Source organism: Scomber scombrus, chromosome 16 (genome assembly GCF_963691925.1).
Source record: "Scomber scombrus chromosome 16, fScoSco1.1, whole genome shotgun sequence".
NCBI classification, from domain to species: domain Eukaryota; kingdom Metazoa; phylum Chordata; class Actinopteri; order Scombriformes; family Scombridae; genus Scomber; species Scomber scombrus.
In genome coordinates, this window is record NC_084985.1 from 13,300,076 (window position 1) to 13,314,720 (window position 14,645).

General features: G+C 40.6%; 1 protein-coding gene across 1 annotated transcript in view; it reads right to left on the reverse strand.

The window, feature by feature from the left end:
* The window catches only part of LOC133996982 (CUB and sushi domain-containing protein 3-like), a 374,952-nt gene extending 361,774 nt beyond the window's left edge, over nt 1-13,178 (reverse strand). Inside the window, exon 1 of the mRNA XM_062436511.1 lies at nt 12,938-13,178. Within this exon, the coding sequence (XP_062292495.1) occupies nt 12,938-13,178 (241 nt within the window). The remainder of the gene's footprint in view (nt 1-12,937) is intronic.
* Nucleotides 13,179-14,645: the final 1,467 nt, after the last annotated feature.

Consider the following 14,645-nt stretch of genomic DNA (forward strand, 5'->3'; position numbering starts at 1 on the left):
TTTAGCATAATGATTATCAATATTGTTTATTTGTGCCTGTTGTATTCACATGAACCTTCTTTGAGAGTTGATGCATGTAAATAGCAAGAGAAAGCAGCTGAAAACTTTGCTTGTACTGAGTGAGTTCAAACAATAAAGTAGTGCATTGTATCCACATCTTAACATAACACATGTAGGTAAAGGAGCAATAAAAATATCAATACTGAGTCAACCATTTACAACACAAAGCACAGATATATCAACCAGTAGGGCACAATCGAATTGCAATGCATTCAGTTAAACACTGCTTGCTCTATGTCTGTGGAAATCCAAGATGGACAATAAAACAGTTGACAAATGTCTTCCATACAGACATTTAACAAGGGGATATGACAGAATGGCAGTATGCATGTTGTGGTGTCATGATTGGTTGGGGGTCATGTGGTACAGCATCTGCTCTCTGTCTGACCCAGTGACCCTCAGCGAGGAAGGTTGAGGGAGACTGAGAGAGAGTGTGCGTGATGGGTGTAGCAGTGGGGTCAGTGTGTGAGAGAACCAGACGGTCAGTGTCAAAGATCAAAGCGTTTAATGTTGTCCACTGCATCACCCTGCTGAGTTTTTGTCTGCGAGCTGGACAAAAGCCACCTCTGGGATGTACAATATTTGTGTATACAAACAATGTTTCCTTGCACCTACAAATTTATGTTTCTACATGTTAATAACCTAATAAAACTTAATAAAAACAATGTACTATTATTATTATCATTATTATTATTATTAAATGCAATCATTTCCATTTTTTAATTGGCTGGCATGCACTTTCTGTTCTGTCCTTTTTTTGCTCACGTGGAAATTTCAATCTGTTTTAGGCTGTTTGGGCTTGTGTGTGTCCATATGCAGAAGCCAAATAGAAAGCCTATTTGGCATGTGTGTTGTTGTTCATCACAATCGTGTGTGTGTGTGTGTGTGTGTGTGTGTGTGTGTGTGTGTGTGTGTGTGTGTGTGTGTGTGTGTGTGGTAAATGTGCACACACACTAGAAGCAATTGTGGCTGTCTTAGTTACCATTTCTGCTTGCCGAGATGTCCTCCTTTTTGGGGCATGTTGTTGGCTACCGAAGCATGAAAGCTTTTGAAAATAGCAGTTTTAGTGAAGACTTGCACTAAATACTGGTGTAAAAATAGGTATTTTGGACTCATGCAATCATTTGGCTGAACAGTCTATTTGGAGTAATTTTATTGCCAACTATAAAAGATCCCTTCACTTTACTTGTTTTGTAGAAAGTTGCCCTAAATGACTTAGTGGGTGTTATATGGGGAGACGTAGTTCACCAGTCTTTTGACTGACATGATGGTAAGTGGATGATGAAAAACTGAGGAGAGGAGAGATGTTAGGTAAGCAGGTGACAGCAGTAGCCTCCAGCTGTGAACTGAGTGTGCCCAGAAACAGCCTGACAGGGCCTGCTGGGGAAATGAGTCTTCTCTGGAAATGAAGCAGACAAGCATGTGTGTATATGCACATGCACACACACACACATACATACATACATATAGAGAGGTATCCTGTAGACGGAGAGACACACACATACATAAACAGCATGAACAACAGTATAAAAAGGCTCCCAAGGCGCAAGAACCAGGCAGGAAATACATCATCACTCAGGGAGGAAATGCATCGTCTGCAGTGCTCTGACACGCATAGCCAATAAGACTGCAGGAGGTGAGTGTGCGTACACATGCAAGCACCTCATTTCTCAATCCTTTAGGTGCTTAATGTAAGAATAGCCCCAGCCTGTCCTGTCTTGTAATGCCATTTTGTACCTCAGGGCCATACTGAGTCACTGTAGCATCCAGTCTGCACTCAGAACAACTACGATGAAGAAGTAACACTGCCCCGAGCAAACTCACAGCAATGGCAGACATCTTGAGCCAGGCTAAAAGCAGTTTTAATTTTCAACTTGGGACCCTTATTATGTCACTATTAAGTTTTTTTTAAAGATTTATTTTTGGGCTTTTGCCTTCATTTATAAGTGTGGTAGTGGCAGAGAGGCCGACAGGAAGCAGGCAGAGAAGGAGGGGGAAAGACCTGCAACAAAGGTCCCTGGACGGGTTCGAACCAGAAACACTGCCCCCATGTGTGACGCTCTCTAAACACTCGATAACCCAAGCGCTCCACTTTATTAAGTTTTAATTTTTTTTTTAGGCAAGAGAGTAACCATTTAAATTCCAAGTAGGAGCCACTGGCCAGGTGAGACCAGCCGGTCACCTCAGCCACAAGCAGCCCAACACCTGAGATGATTGGCCGGTCAACATCTGTCAACATTCCAGGGAGAACATGATCTCATGATCTGATGAACTGATCTGTGCAGCTCTTTGGTAATTTAACACTGGTTCTAATGTCTCTGTAGCATTTTGATATCTTGACAACCGCATAGCATAGATTCACTATGAACAGCAGGCTTCTTCATCCTCTCATGTCAGACTGAGGGCAGACTGGACGCTACAGTGAATCATTATTGCCTCATGAGGTGCAAAGTGGTATTACAAGACAGGATGGGGACGGGGCTATTCTTACATATAGCACCTTTAAGAGCAGGGAATGACAAATAAATGTAACAGTATAATAAGACAATCTACTATTCTCATGGGATTTACTGCATGAAGAGATGAGCTTGAGAGTGTTTGTATAGATAGCAAGCTGTGTGTGATGTTAGCTGACAGCCATGTTTCTGTGGGTTTGGGGCACATGGGCATATCTGTCATCACACCAGATCCACACATACACATAAGAACAACCCACCCCCAGTACACAGTTGTGCCAGAAAAACTATTAATTTTCTAAAATTGGGAAAAACAAAACACTGTTATAGGTAGTCAACGACCCTCACAGGATTAATTAGATTAATTACAGAACTTTATTTAGTTTTAAAAAATGCGTCAACTGTAATCCATACATGAAGCTAATTAAAATTGTTGAAAACTTGATTCCTAAAGATTTTCTCAACTGACAGCAAAGAATGTGGTTGGGTTCATGGAGGGTTCATTGGTCTAGCAAAATGACTAATCAAATTACCTTCATGCGTGTGTGTCTTCGTGTCTTGTGTGTCTGTGTATTGTGTAGTCGTCTGTGTCTTTAGAGACCCGACTATTCTTTACCACCACTAAATAAATATTTAAATAACTGGTCCGTTCCACAAACGTTAAAAAAATAGATAAGATTGAATAAACAAAAAAGTGAGTGCAACTGTTGAATAATTCCCTGAAGTCCCTTAAGGCTTTACATTTACATGTAGTTAAAGCACTCACATCACATTCTGGTATTTACTGACACAAATCATTTCAACATTTGTTTTTGTTAAAAAATCTTATCAGCCACTAATTTGCATATAAGTAACTAGGAACCATGATAGTGTCCACACAAGATTTTTCTGGTATTAGATTCAAGTACATACTGGTCTCACATACTTAATTTGCATGTAAAACAATTGACAAACATGTTCTTATGGAGTAACGGTATATGAGTTAGTATATGGGATATGCTAGTAATAAGTAATGCACTATTCACATGGTCACCGTGGCAACATGTTCCAAAAATGTGATATCCACAATCTCAATGCTAAATTAGAGAAATACCTCAGGGTAAAATAAGATATAACAACCAGAGCAAGGTACCAAAAAGTATTAAAATAAGCATACATAAACTTGTGTTATTCCAAGAGATAAAGAAACTGGGGACTTGCAGAATTGTATGATGATAGATCTTAAATAGAAGTTAAGTTAATGATGAGTTAAATAACAATGTCAAATTACGAATCACATTACAAACATTTTTAATGAGGATAGCACATCATTAGTAATGCCATTAATCAAAGTGTTATATCATGCATGAGTAAGGATAATCACTGCTGGTACATCATTTGCACATTATTACCTACTACATTTGTACAGTTGTGGCTAGACATGTAGTAAACTCATTCATTAGTAATTCAGTTAACACTAACCTACCTATGCTAAGGATACAAGATAGAAATTACTGATGATATGAATATTGATGTATTAATAATGATGAATTGCATTCTTTTTTTATTTACATTAAACATTTTGCAAGTAGATTTTTAGACATCTATTGAAATGTACTATTCTCATGTTTGACAGGTTTCTGCAGCATCTCTGAAATGTATAATTCACAAGTATTCAAAAAGTGTTTGTAAGCCATATGTAAGCCTTAAAACTTGGTAATCCTAAACTTCAATGAAGTTGATTTGCACATCACAATTCAGTACAAAGCATATATTTAACTGTCAAAAATAGCAGTAAAATTATTGAGTAAGTAATTCGTATTTAGTGCAATTTTAGTCATTTGTTGGCTTCAACAAATGGCTCAAAGAAATGCTGCTTGACATTTTTCTACCCTCCACCTCCAGGGTGAGTAACCTAGCAGGCAGTGAAGAAACTGTCAGACAAATTAGCAAAAATAGGTACAAATCAAAGGCATACTGACAAGACTGGTACCAAATTTATTTAGTTCAAGGTAATTTTTGGTTACCATGACATCAACATGATTTGCTCTGTTAAAGAGGAGGGGTGCTTTTGTGATGAACACATCCTGCTTTCACAATTATTTATGGACAATATCTCTACTATTCTTCCTTATTTGTGTATTTTCAGTCCTGTTCTGTAGTGTTGGTCTTGTAGGAATTTCATGTCAGCTGTGTATTTTCCCCAGAGGGCGGCACACGGCTATTAAGGGCATCAGTATCTTCCTCAAGGACAGTCTGACAGGGACAGACTCTGGCTGTCACCAGGGATCGAACCTTTGACCGACACTGCTGTTTATGTGTCCATCCATCAATTTTCCTATATACACTATTTCCTATTTTACTTCAAGCTTCCATCTTCAATTAAACACCTATTTCTATACTGGCATGTTGCGTGTTTCTTTACATAGGCTAGAATATCTGACACACAAACACACACACACCAAAAGGAAGCACCAGCTGGATACAAGACTGTCTGTCTTTGTTAATTTCTCATCTGCCTTTCTCGTAACGCATCAGAGAGAGTCTGTGTGCATGCATGCAAGTGTGTGTGTATGCATGTTAGTGTGTGTCTGTATGTGTGTTTGGGTCTCCTGTCCCTGTGCCTATGTGTTTGCAGTCACACCCTCAGGGTAACACATGCTATCTTGGTGTGCCCAACATATTTGTGTGTATTTATTAGTTTGTGTGTGTGTGTGTGTGCCTATTCAACATGTTCACGTCATGTCTACTTCTAATCATCTTTGAAATAATGAAGAGGCAATGGAATACTGACAGATTGCGTGTGCATGTGTACATGCATGTGTGTGTGTGTGTGTGTGTGTGTGTGTGTGTGTGTGTGTGTGTGTGTGTGTGTGTGTGTGTGTGTGTGTGTGTGTGTGTGTGTGCGTGAGAAAGAGCTGTGCAAAGTACCAGAGTTCAGTACAAATGTCACATCTCCCAAAAGTCATCTTCGTAATTGTGAAACACCACTGATTTTTCCAATTTAATCAGTTTGTTTCATATTTGGGCTGTTTCATCACAGTCTTAGCATTTGTATTGTGTATGCATATGTATACGTGCATTTAGTGTATATTTGGATGAAATACACAATGTGATTTCAGTGAAGAAATACACTGAAGACACATTAGAACTACACATTATACACTTAGTCACTTAGTTACAGTTAGCCCCCATTGCAGTGCTACCATAATAATGGCTCCTGCAGGAAGCCACCGTGTCTTTGTATTCAATTATGATGAATTATAATTATACTTATTATACCTCATGACGCCATTCTGTAAATGCACATTTGCACAAGACCTTGGAGAAAAACAGGGATTGTATATAAAAAGCTGTCATGGATCTACAGGGCCCAGGAACAGCTGGAATAGGTAACTGGAGTGCGGTCTAGATTTATTCCATTTCCTGGGAAGATTATCACTTCTTGCAATTTAACAGTTTGCTGATGGCATAGCCAGCCCAATGTGTGCAAGCTGACATTTCTAAAAATTGTATAGCAGGCAAAAACAAATCTAAAATACTTGAGTAGCTTTGGCTCTTCAGCAATCTAAAAGCACACAATTTGGGTGGCAATCTTTGTGCCTGAATTAAATGTGCTCCCTGCTTGTTGAGAAACAGAGGAAACACACATGACAGATTAACAGAGCCTTACCCTGTGAGTATCCACCTATTACAATCAACACGTACAGCAAATTCACTTAGGAAAGCGGGTGGAGGGAGGAGAAGGGAGAGGGGAGAGGAAGACGACAGGCAAGACTCATCGAGAATAGAAAAGATGGAAAGACAATAGAGAGGAAGGGGGGAGAGGACAGACAACAGATGTGGAAAGAAAGACAGGTGGTCATAAGACAGTCACCATGGGTTGACGTTTGTAGGAGGAGGCAGGAGAAGACATGAATTGGCAATTAGGGTTGGAGATAAATAGAGAGAAATCTAGTAACAGTAGTAAAAAAGCGGAATACAAGATTTTGAGGCAATGAAAACATAAAAGAGAGCGCAACTGAAACAGAAAACATAGCAGGGTGAAAACTCATAGTCAAAGTGCAATGCCCTCTAATGTTGGAAAATATCAAAAGCTTCAGAAAAAGCTTCATTAAAAAATATGAACTAACACATACTTGCACTTGCTCTAAGGTTTGGGGGCAACCATTATCCTAAGAAAGGTTACATTCATATGCAACTATTTTGCATTAGGAATAATGGCATTTTGAGACAGATTATTATCAGACCAAGATCATAACGAAAATATGACAACAATTCCAACATATTTTGCATGTACTGAAGGTTCATGCTAAATGTAATTGATTACTTACTTTCAATCCATCCATCAATCAATCAATCAATCAATCAATCAATCAATCAATCTTTATAGCACATTTCATGCCAGGCTTGTAGCCCAATGTACAGCACATGAGCAAAAGACTGTGACAAAAACAAAAGCAATCTAACAGTGGTGAGTAAAGGCACAAAAGAGTAATACAACAAATAAAATAATGAAGCACAATAAATGAGTAAAACGAATAACGAGGCACTTTAAGTAAAAGCCAGGCTAAAAAAGATATGACTCAAGGTTTCTTTTAACAATGTTCACAGAGGCGGAGTCTCTAAGATCCCCAGGCATACTGTTTCAGAGACCAGGACCACAGGGGGTAAACTCTCTCACCATGCATTTTTGTTGAAATCCTTGGGATCACTAGGCCAGCTGGATCTAAGGAACCTACTAGGCACATATCTAAAAAGCCTGTATGAGTGATATGCTGGTTCCAGGCCATTTAGTAATTTAAAAACTAGTAAGAAAATCTTAAAATCAATACTAAAACTGATAGGCAATGACTATAAATTAGGTGTTATGTGCTGTCCGTCTGGTGTTTGTCAGTATCCAGGCTGCTGTATTCTGAACACGTTGTAGGCGGCCAACACCCATTTTAGGTAGACCAAACAAGAGAGCATTGCAATAGTTGAGCCTAGAGGTTATAAAAGCATGCATTAGTTTTTTTCTGTGTCAGCCTGAGAGAGAAAGCAATGTCTGTAAGAGGATAAAAGGGCACTTTGGTGACATTTCATATGTGGGCTTCAGAACTGAGGTCAGAATCAAAGATGTCTCAAAGGTTTTTGACCTTGTCCTTGGTACGAGGGGCTAATGACTGAAGTGCACTGGCAGTTGCTCTCTTTGGACCCTTAATATTATGATTTCTGTCTTGTCAGCTGTAGAAACTTGTATAAAAAAAATCCATGCATTTATTGTACCAACTTATCAATGGGGCTAAAATCATCTCGGGATACACAAATGTATAGTTGGGTGTCATCTGTGTAGCTATGCAACTCAATTTTACGTTTTCTGTTGACATCAACAAGTGGTAGTATATAAAAGCTAAAAAGAACTGGACAAACCTTGCAGGTCCCCAAAAGTTATGTCTGCTCTCTCTCTGAAGAGTAGTTAGTATGCAAATGTATTTTGTATATTGAACATATCTGTAACATGTTTACTGCTCATGGAAACTCACGTCAAGTTACAACTATGGAACTAAAATCATTAATTTAAGGTTCAGAGAAAACTTTTAATTCTTCTTTTTAACTCTACATTTATTTGTGCTATGTGAATGAATTAAATGACAACAGTGAAGTAGGAGGAGAGGATAGTTTAAGGGGGTGAAAAAACAAGTAATTACAAATTAACCGTTTTGAGGCTGGAAATGGTAAAATGATAAATGGCTGCATTTATATAGCACTTTTATCCGGCACTTTACAATGTTTCTGCTGCTCACTAAACCTATTCACACATACACACACTCACATACAAACACAAATGGTGGCAAGCTGCCACGCAGGGTGCTGGCACAACCATAGGGAGCAATTTGGGTTCAGTATCTTGCCCAAGGACACTTCGACACGCGGACAGGAGGAGTCAGGGATTGAGCCACCGACCTTCGGATTAGTGGACGACTCACTCTGCCTCCTGAGCCACAGCTGCCCCAGTGGATGAAAGGAATAGGTGAATGAAAGTCAAGACAAATGAAGAGAGAACAGAGCTGAGAATGAAACAACAGTACATAATGGATAAAATAAGTGTATGCATAAAAGACAAGATTGGAGAGTAAGGTAGGAATAAAGGATTAAAAATGCGTGAGAGGACAGAGGTAAGAGGCTGGTAATATCAATGCCCAGTGCTGAATGTAGGTGAAATCCCAAATGTTAAAATCCTCAATCCAATCCCACACACACACACACACATAACAGCATTACCCTCTCCCAGTTCCCCTTTTTTCTCAGTCTCGCCTCCCCTCATCATGCCCCCTTCTCTTTCACTCTCCCTCAGTAAGTCACAAGTATTTATATGATCAAGAGGCTGACTGTGCGACAGATATATCTCCCTCCCTGAGAAACCAACCATAAGCCACAGGATTAAATGTGTGGCAGAGAGTCTTGCGCTAATGTTCAGCGTGACAGTACTCTTCTGCCTCAGTGTGTGTGTAACAGTGTACTAACAAACCAAATGTGTGTGCATAATGTAACAGAGAAAGACAAAAAGACGATGTGTTTGTTCATGCAGCAATCATTATTTGCTTCCAAGCTCACCAGTAACCCACAGTATTCATTGTACGGAGAATATCAATCGATAACTGACAGAAAAATTATTACCAAAATACTAAACCGGGTAAATGATTAGTAGCGGTGTACTAATGGATAACATCAATCAATGACTTATAATCAGCATCAAAGCTCCACACCGAACCAATCAATCTCTGATATCCAGTGATGGGTTATAAAACCTGGTTGGAGGACCATTTCACTGCGTCTGACAGCCTGTTCAATTTAACACTGATGACCAGCATTAAATTACTAGACGCTACCAAGGGATGACTGATAAATTTCAATTTAGCCATGTTGCAAGAACAAAGCACTACATTTCCATGGCTTGTCAATATAAATTAAATTAGATATTTTTAACCTTCTGGGTTAATTGCTTGGTCACTTGCTAAAGACTAGACATCAGTAGAACTAGTTGCAATTCCTCACCCCACTGATGACCATAAATAGATTGACCGGCTGTCCAGTAAATAATTAGTGCTAGTTGATTGATTTGTGTTCTGATTGAGTCCTGGTGAAATACATCCTGTCAGTAAAAATCTGCATTAAGGTTAATCTCATGGATGGTGTTGAAAAGAGGCTCAAACATAGATATGTTACAAAGGTGCAGGTTTTGAGGTTGGACACAGCTCTCGTTTCGATTCCGACAGGCTGAATGTAGCCCAGAATACATTTAGGTCTGGGAGACGGTGAAAAATGTGTGTGGGTTTTTTTCTTCTTCCTTGCGTGCATGTGCACATGTGCGATTTAGTATGTTTGGTGAGTAAATTAAGCCTCTGGAGCCACAGGACAAATCTGACAGACAGGAAGAGAGGGGGAGCTGAGAAGGAGATGAGAGCAGAGAAGAAGTGCTGAGCAGAGGAGAGGAAAACAGAGGAGCAGGGGACAGTAGAAGGGAAGAGAGGAGAGGTAGAGTTAAGCTGAGGAGAGCAGCAGGCAGGAGGATGAGGAGGAGGAGAGGAGAACAGATAAAACAGAGGGGATCAGGGGAGGGAAAAAAGCAAAGGACAAGTACTACAGTTTTTCAACATTTGACAGAGGGAAACTTCATTTGAGATGAAAGTTCAACAATTTTTAAAATAACATTTTCACAAGGAATTCAAAAATATACAAACACATTCATAATAATCTGTCAGACAGGGTCCAAAGAAGTCTTAAAACGTTTCATCAGTCATCTCCATCAATGTCCTCATTTTAATACAAAAAGACTCCTCAATTAGAATGAAATATTGTTGCATGACAAAATATGCAACTAATTTGAGTCAAATCTGTTCAACAAGTTAAAAATTCTGCATTTTTGACCACAAGCTACAGCAGCGTGCAAATCCATTACTTACATTATTTTACCCTTGTAGATCGCTTTTTAGAGTAAAAATGCAGGTCCATACAATGATTGGTTACCTGCCAGTGGCCGGTAGAGTAGATTAATTTACTAGCCACAGCCAAAACATAACAGCTGTTGGCTGGTTTTAATTTTCCAGCCTCCTTTTAAAGTCTTGGTCCCCAAAATGTCAGCATGGATCAAGGGGACATTTAATTACACATTTATTTCTATTTTTGTTCAGCCTCTACTCTTTTTATTCGCTTCCTTGCTTGGCCAACTTCTATATCAATGTTTGACATTTTATTAATCTTTGTTGCGATTTGCATTGAACTAAAACTGCTCTTCATCCAGCTCTGAATATACCACACTTATGCCATGAGGAGTTTAAAAATATCTGATACTATAAGGTCTCTCACATGCAGACAGCCATGAGGAGATCAGTGCCAGGATCTGTGTCCCAAAGGGTTTAAAATTTGATATTTTATGCCTGGAGAAATCCCACCTGTCTTGTCTTCATTCAACACCCTAAAAATCACAATATCTCATCTGTCCATCAAACAAAACCATTAAAACAAAACTTTGGAAATAGGCTACAAAAAGGCAGGAGATTCCTGTTTTTATTAGAGAGAATCTACAGTCCTATAGTCTGTGATGGTACAAAGCCAAGTGTCTAGACATTCCTTGTGCTGATTTGTTTAATCACTATATAAATCCATAGTATTTCTGCTCAGTCAGCCTACACACAATCTCCATACACTGGAGGATCATGCAGACTTTACACTGAAAATGACAAATAGTTATCAAAGTCTTTGGCTTTTTGAGGTTTCCTTTGTGTTCTTGTACAATTCCCAATCTCTGTCTCCCCATTTGTACTTGCAAACCGTTTTGGCAAGTTTTCTGACAAAGTCAGCCAGGCTAGGTATTATCAGAAGCTCATAGACCTTGGTGCATGTTTATGAAGACCCAGTCCTGTTTCTGCACGTGTCTCCAAACTTGTTTCCTCTCTCTCTCTGTCACTCACTTTCTCTCTTTCTCCTGCCTTGCTCCTTATAAGCTCATTTTCCTCTCTCTCATTCTCTTTCTTTTCCGTCTTCTATACTCCATCTTCCTCTCTTTTCCCCATTTCAAGATGCAGTGATCAATGGTCAGTTTGTTTCCATGCCACAGGAGACTCACCTGACAAAGCACTGGGTGTGTTTGCCAGAGTGCACATAATCATATGTGTGTGGAAGTGCGCTTTTGTTAATGTGGAAGTTCATACAGCATACATTTTTGAACAAGATCATAAAGAGAAACTAAAAATGGAAAGCAGAGGAAGACCAAGATACAGACAGACAAAGAAAGCGGCAGAGAGCGTGTGCTATTCTGTGAATATTTTAACATTTTATTTCACTCAAGAAAGGAGACGAAGAGAAAGACAGAGAAGAAAGGGAGGGGGAGAGAGAGACAGAGAGAGAGGGAGATAGAGAGAGAAAGAAAGAGTGAGGGAGGGAGTGAGAGAAAGGGGGTGACAAGGACAGAAAGTGTGTGTGTGTGTGAGTGTGAATGTGAGAGAGAGAGAGAGAGAGAGAGAGAGAGAGAGAGAGAGAGAGAGAGAGAGAGAGAGAGAGAGAGAGAGAGAGAGAGAGAGAGAGAGAGAGATACCACCATTATATAACATCTTTTGACTGAAATACAGTAGAAAATTAATAAATGGGCATATGGGAAGAAATTTGGGGAAGAAAATGCTGTGTAAGCCTTGGGCCTCATCACTATAAACAACTCACGTTCACACACACATGCACACATCCACACACACGCACGCCTCCACACACACACACTCAGCAGACATACACACTGCTGCACACACGCACACACTTTGGTATAAGCAGCTCACGTTCGCTGCCACAGCCCAAGAGCTACCGCAAGAATATTTATTGGCTACCAGCTCAATGGCTGTATTGAAGAGAAGGATAGAGAGAGAGAGAGAGAGAGAGAGAGAGAGAGAGAGAGAGAGAGAGAGAGAGAGAGAGAGAGAGAGAGAGAGAGAGCGCAAACTGAAGCAAACAGAAAAGAGGGAAAGAGGCTGTTGCAGGTTCTGTCCCTATCTACCTCTTTTCCTCTCATCCTCCCTGTAAGCCAATTTCTCCGCTTTCCTCTGCAACACACCATACATACTCCACGCACGCATCCCGCGCGCCCACACGCACACCTTCCCTCTCACTCACACACATGCACAGACACCTAACAGACATTCTCACGCGCACTTAGACACCCTCACACACACACACACACACACACACACACCAACTCTTCTCTTTTACACGCACCCTAACATGCACAGAAAAAGCAGCATCTTTCTTTAGACTGCAGTAAAAAAAAATTAAAAATAAAAAGTCAGAAACCAGTTTCACCCAATCCGTGACTGTGCGCGCGTGGGTGAGGGCGTTTATCTCACTGCGTGTGTGTTTGTGTGTGTGTGTGTGTGTGTTTGTGTGTGTGTGTGCGTGCGCGTGTCGCATCCCCTTACCTTGCGCGCGCGAGGAGAGCGAGCAGAGAACGAGACTCCACAGAAAACAGCGCATCACCGTCAGTCCTCCGTCCGTCATCCCCTCGTTCATCCCTCTCATCGTCGTCCCCCTTGTCATCCTCCTCTTTTCCGACGAGGGGTGCGCGAGACAGCGTTCCGTGCCGCTATTAGTAATATTATTAGCATCAATACATCTTCCGCGAGCCGAGCGCGAGCCCTCTAAGCTCTCACCGGGCCGCATGCTGCTTCACATCCAGAAAACGGAGGGAGAGAGGGAGAGAGAGTGAAGGGGAGAGGGAGGGAGGGAGGGAGGGAGGGGGGACGCGTGCGTTTTCTTTGCCTCCTCCTTCTAACATAGACTAGTTAAATCCTTCATGTCCGAAAAAAATGATTTCAGTCAACATCCAGAGATTGAAAAGCACAGAAAAACAAGCCGGAGAAGGGACGAGTGCACAGGTTGTCTCTGTTTTTAAATCCACTCTCCGCTGGGTTTTAGCGATGCTTGTCGTCAATATCTCTATTCCGTCCCGTTCCCGTGCAAAGAGTGATTGAGAGGGAGGGAGAGCTTCAAATCCACACTTCCTCAGATCTGCATCCCCTCTTCATTATGAAATATCCATCTTTCTCTGGCTTGTTCTCCTCCTTATATGCCTCTCCTCTTGCGCCGTTTGGTCCTGTGTGTCTCCTGTCCTCCGTGTAAGTCTTTAAAAAAAATCCCTTCTGCTCTGTTCTGTTCCCCTGGTATTTCAAAAATTGACAGGGGATATCTTTTCTGTATTTATTTTTTTACCCCCCGGCCGGATACCTCTCCTCTCCTCCGTCTCTTGTCTCGTGCGTCTGTCAAATCTTCCTCTTCTTTTCCTCCTCTTCTCCTCCTTTCCTCTCAACGACGAGAAAAATGTAGCATCTTTATCCCCTTAAATAAGAGAAATGAGTCACTCTCTCGTCACTCTTTCATTCGTTTGACTTATTTTTCAAACCAGCAGCATCACCACCAGTCAGTCTCTTTAATTTCCTTACCAAACAAGCCAAACCAGCTTGCTACGGTTTGTAGAAATGTCCTCTTTTAGTTATTTCTGGAAGTCCAACGAGGAAAGATAAAATGTCAATCCTTCTTATTGTCAGAAACCAGAGGAGACGTGTATCATCCCCTCTGCTTGGTGTATTGGTTCAGGTCTTTCCTCGCGGTGTAGCGGCTGGTGCGTCTCTTCCTTCTCCCCGCCGGTATAGAGATGCTGCCTTCAAGTACTGCTCGTAAGCTCCCGCTTTCATTCACGTGCTTTTGGTCGGAAATAATAGCCTAAAATGGACCTGTTAAATCTAGGATGTTTGGGTCGATGTTGGTTTATTTTGAATACCAAGCTACGCAGAGGATACTCTGTGCCATAGCAGATGAATGGAAAGGATACAATTAATGGCACTGGCACTGAGGAATGGGCACTTTTTAAAACTTTACCTAAAAAAGTCCAAATTTGATCAAAAGAAAGAGGGAAGGATTTATAGCCAGAAATCTAGTCTAAAATAAAATAAAATCCACATAAGGAGAATACTTCAACAGTTTCTGCAACATGATGTGGTGAGCAATATGTCCAATGACTAATGGCATTGACCAACCAATATTGGCCTGCTGGTCATCACTCGTTGCTCCATTTGTCTTTTGAAATTAAGTCAGTACAAGGAAGAGTTTGGAATTTGGTGTAAAATGATC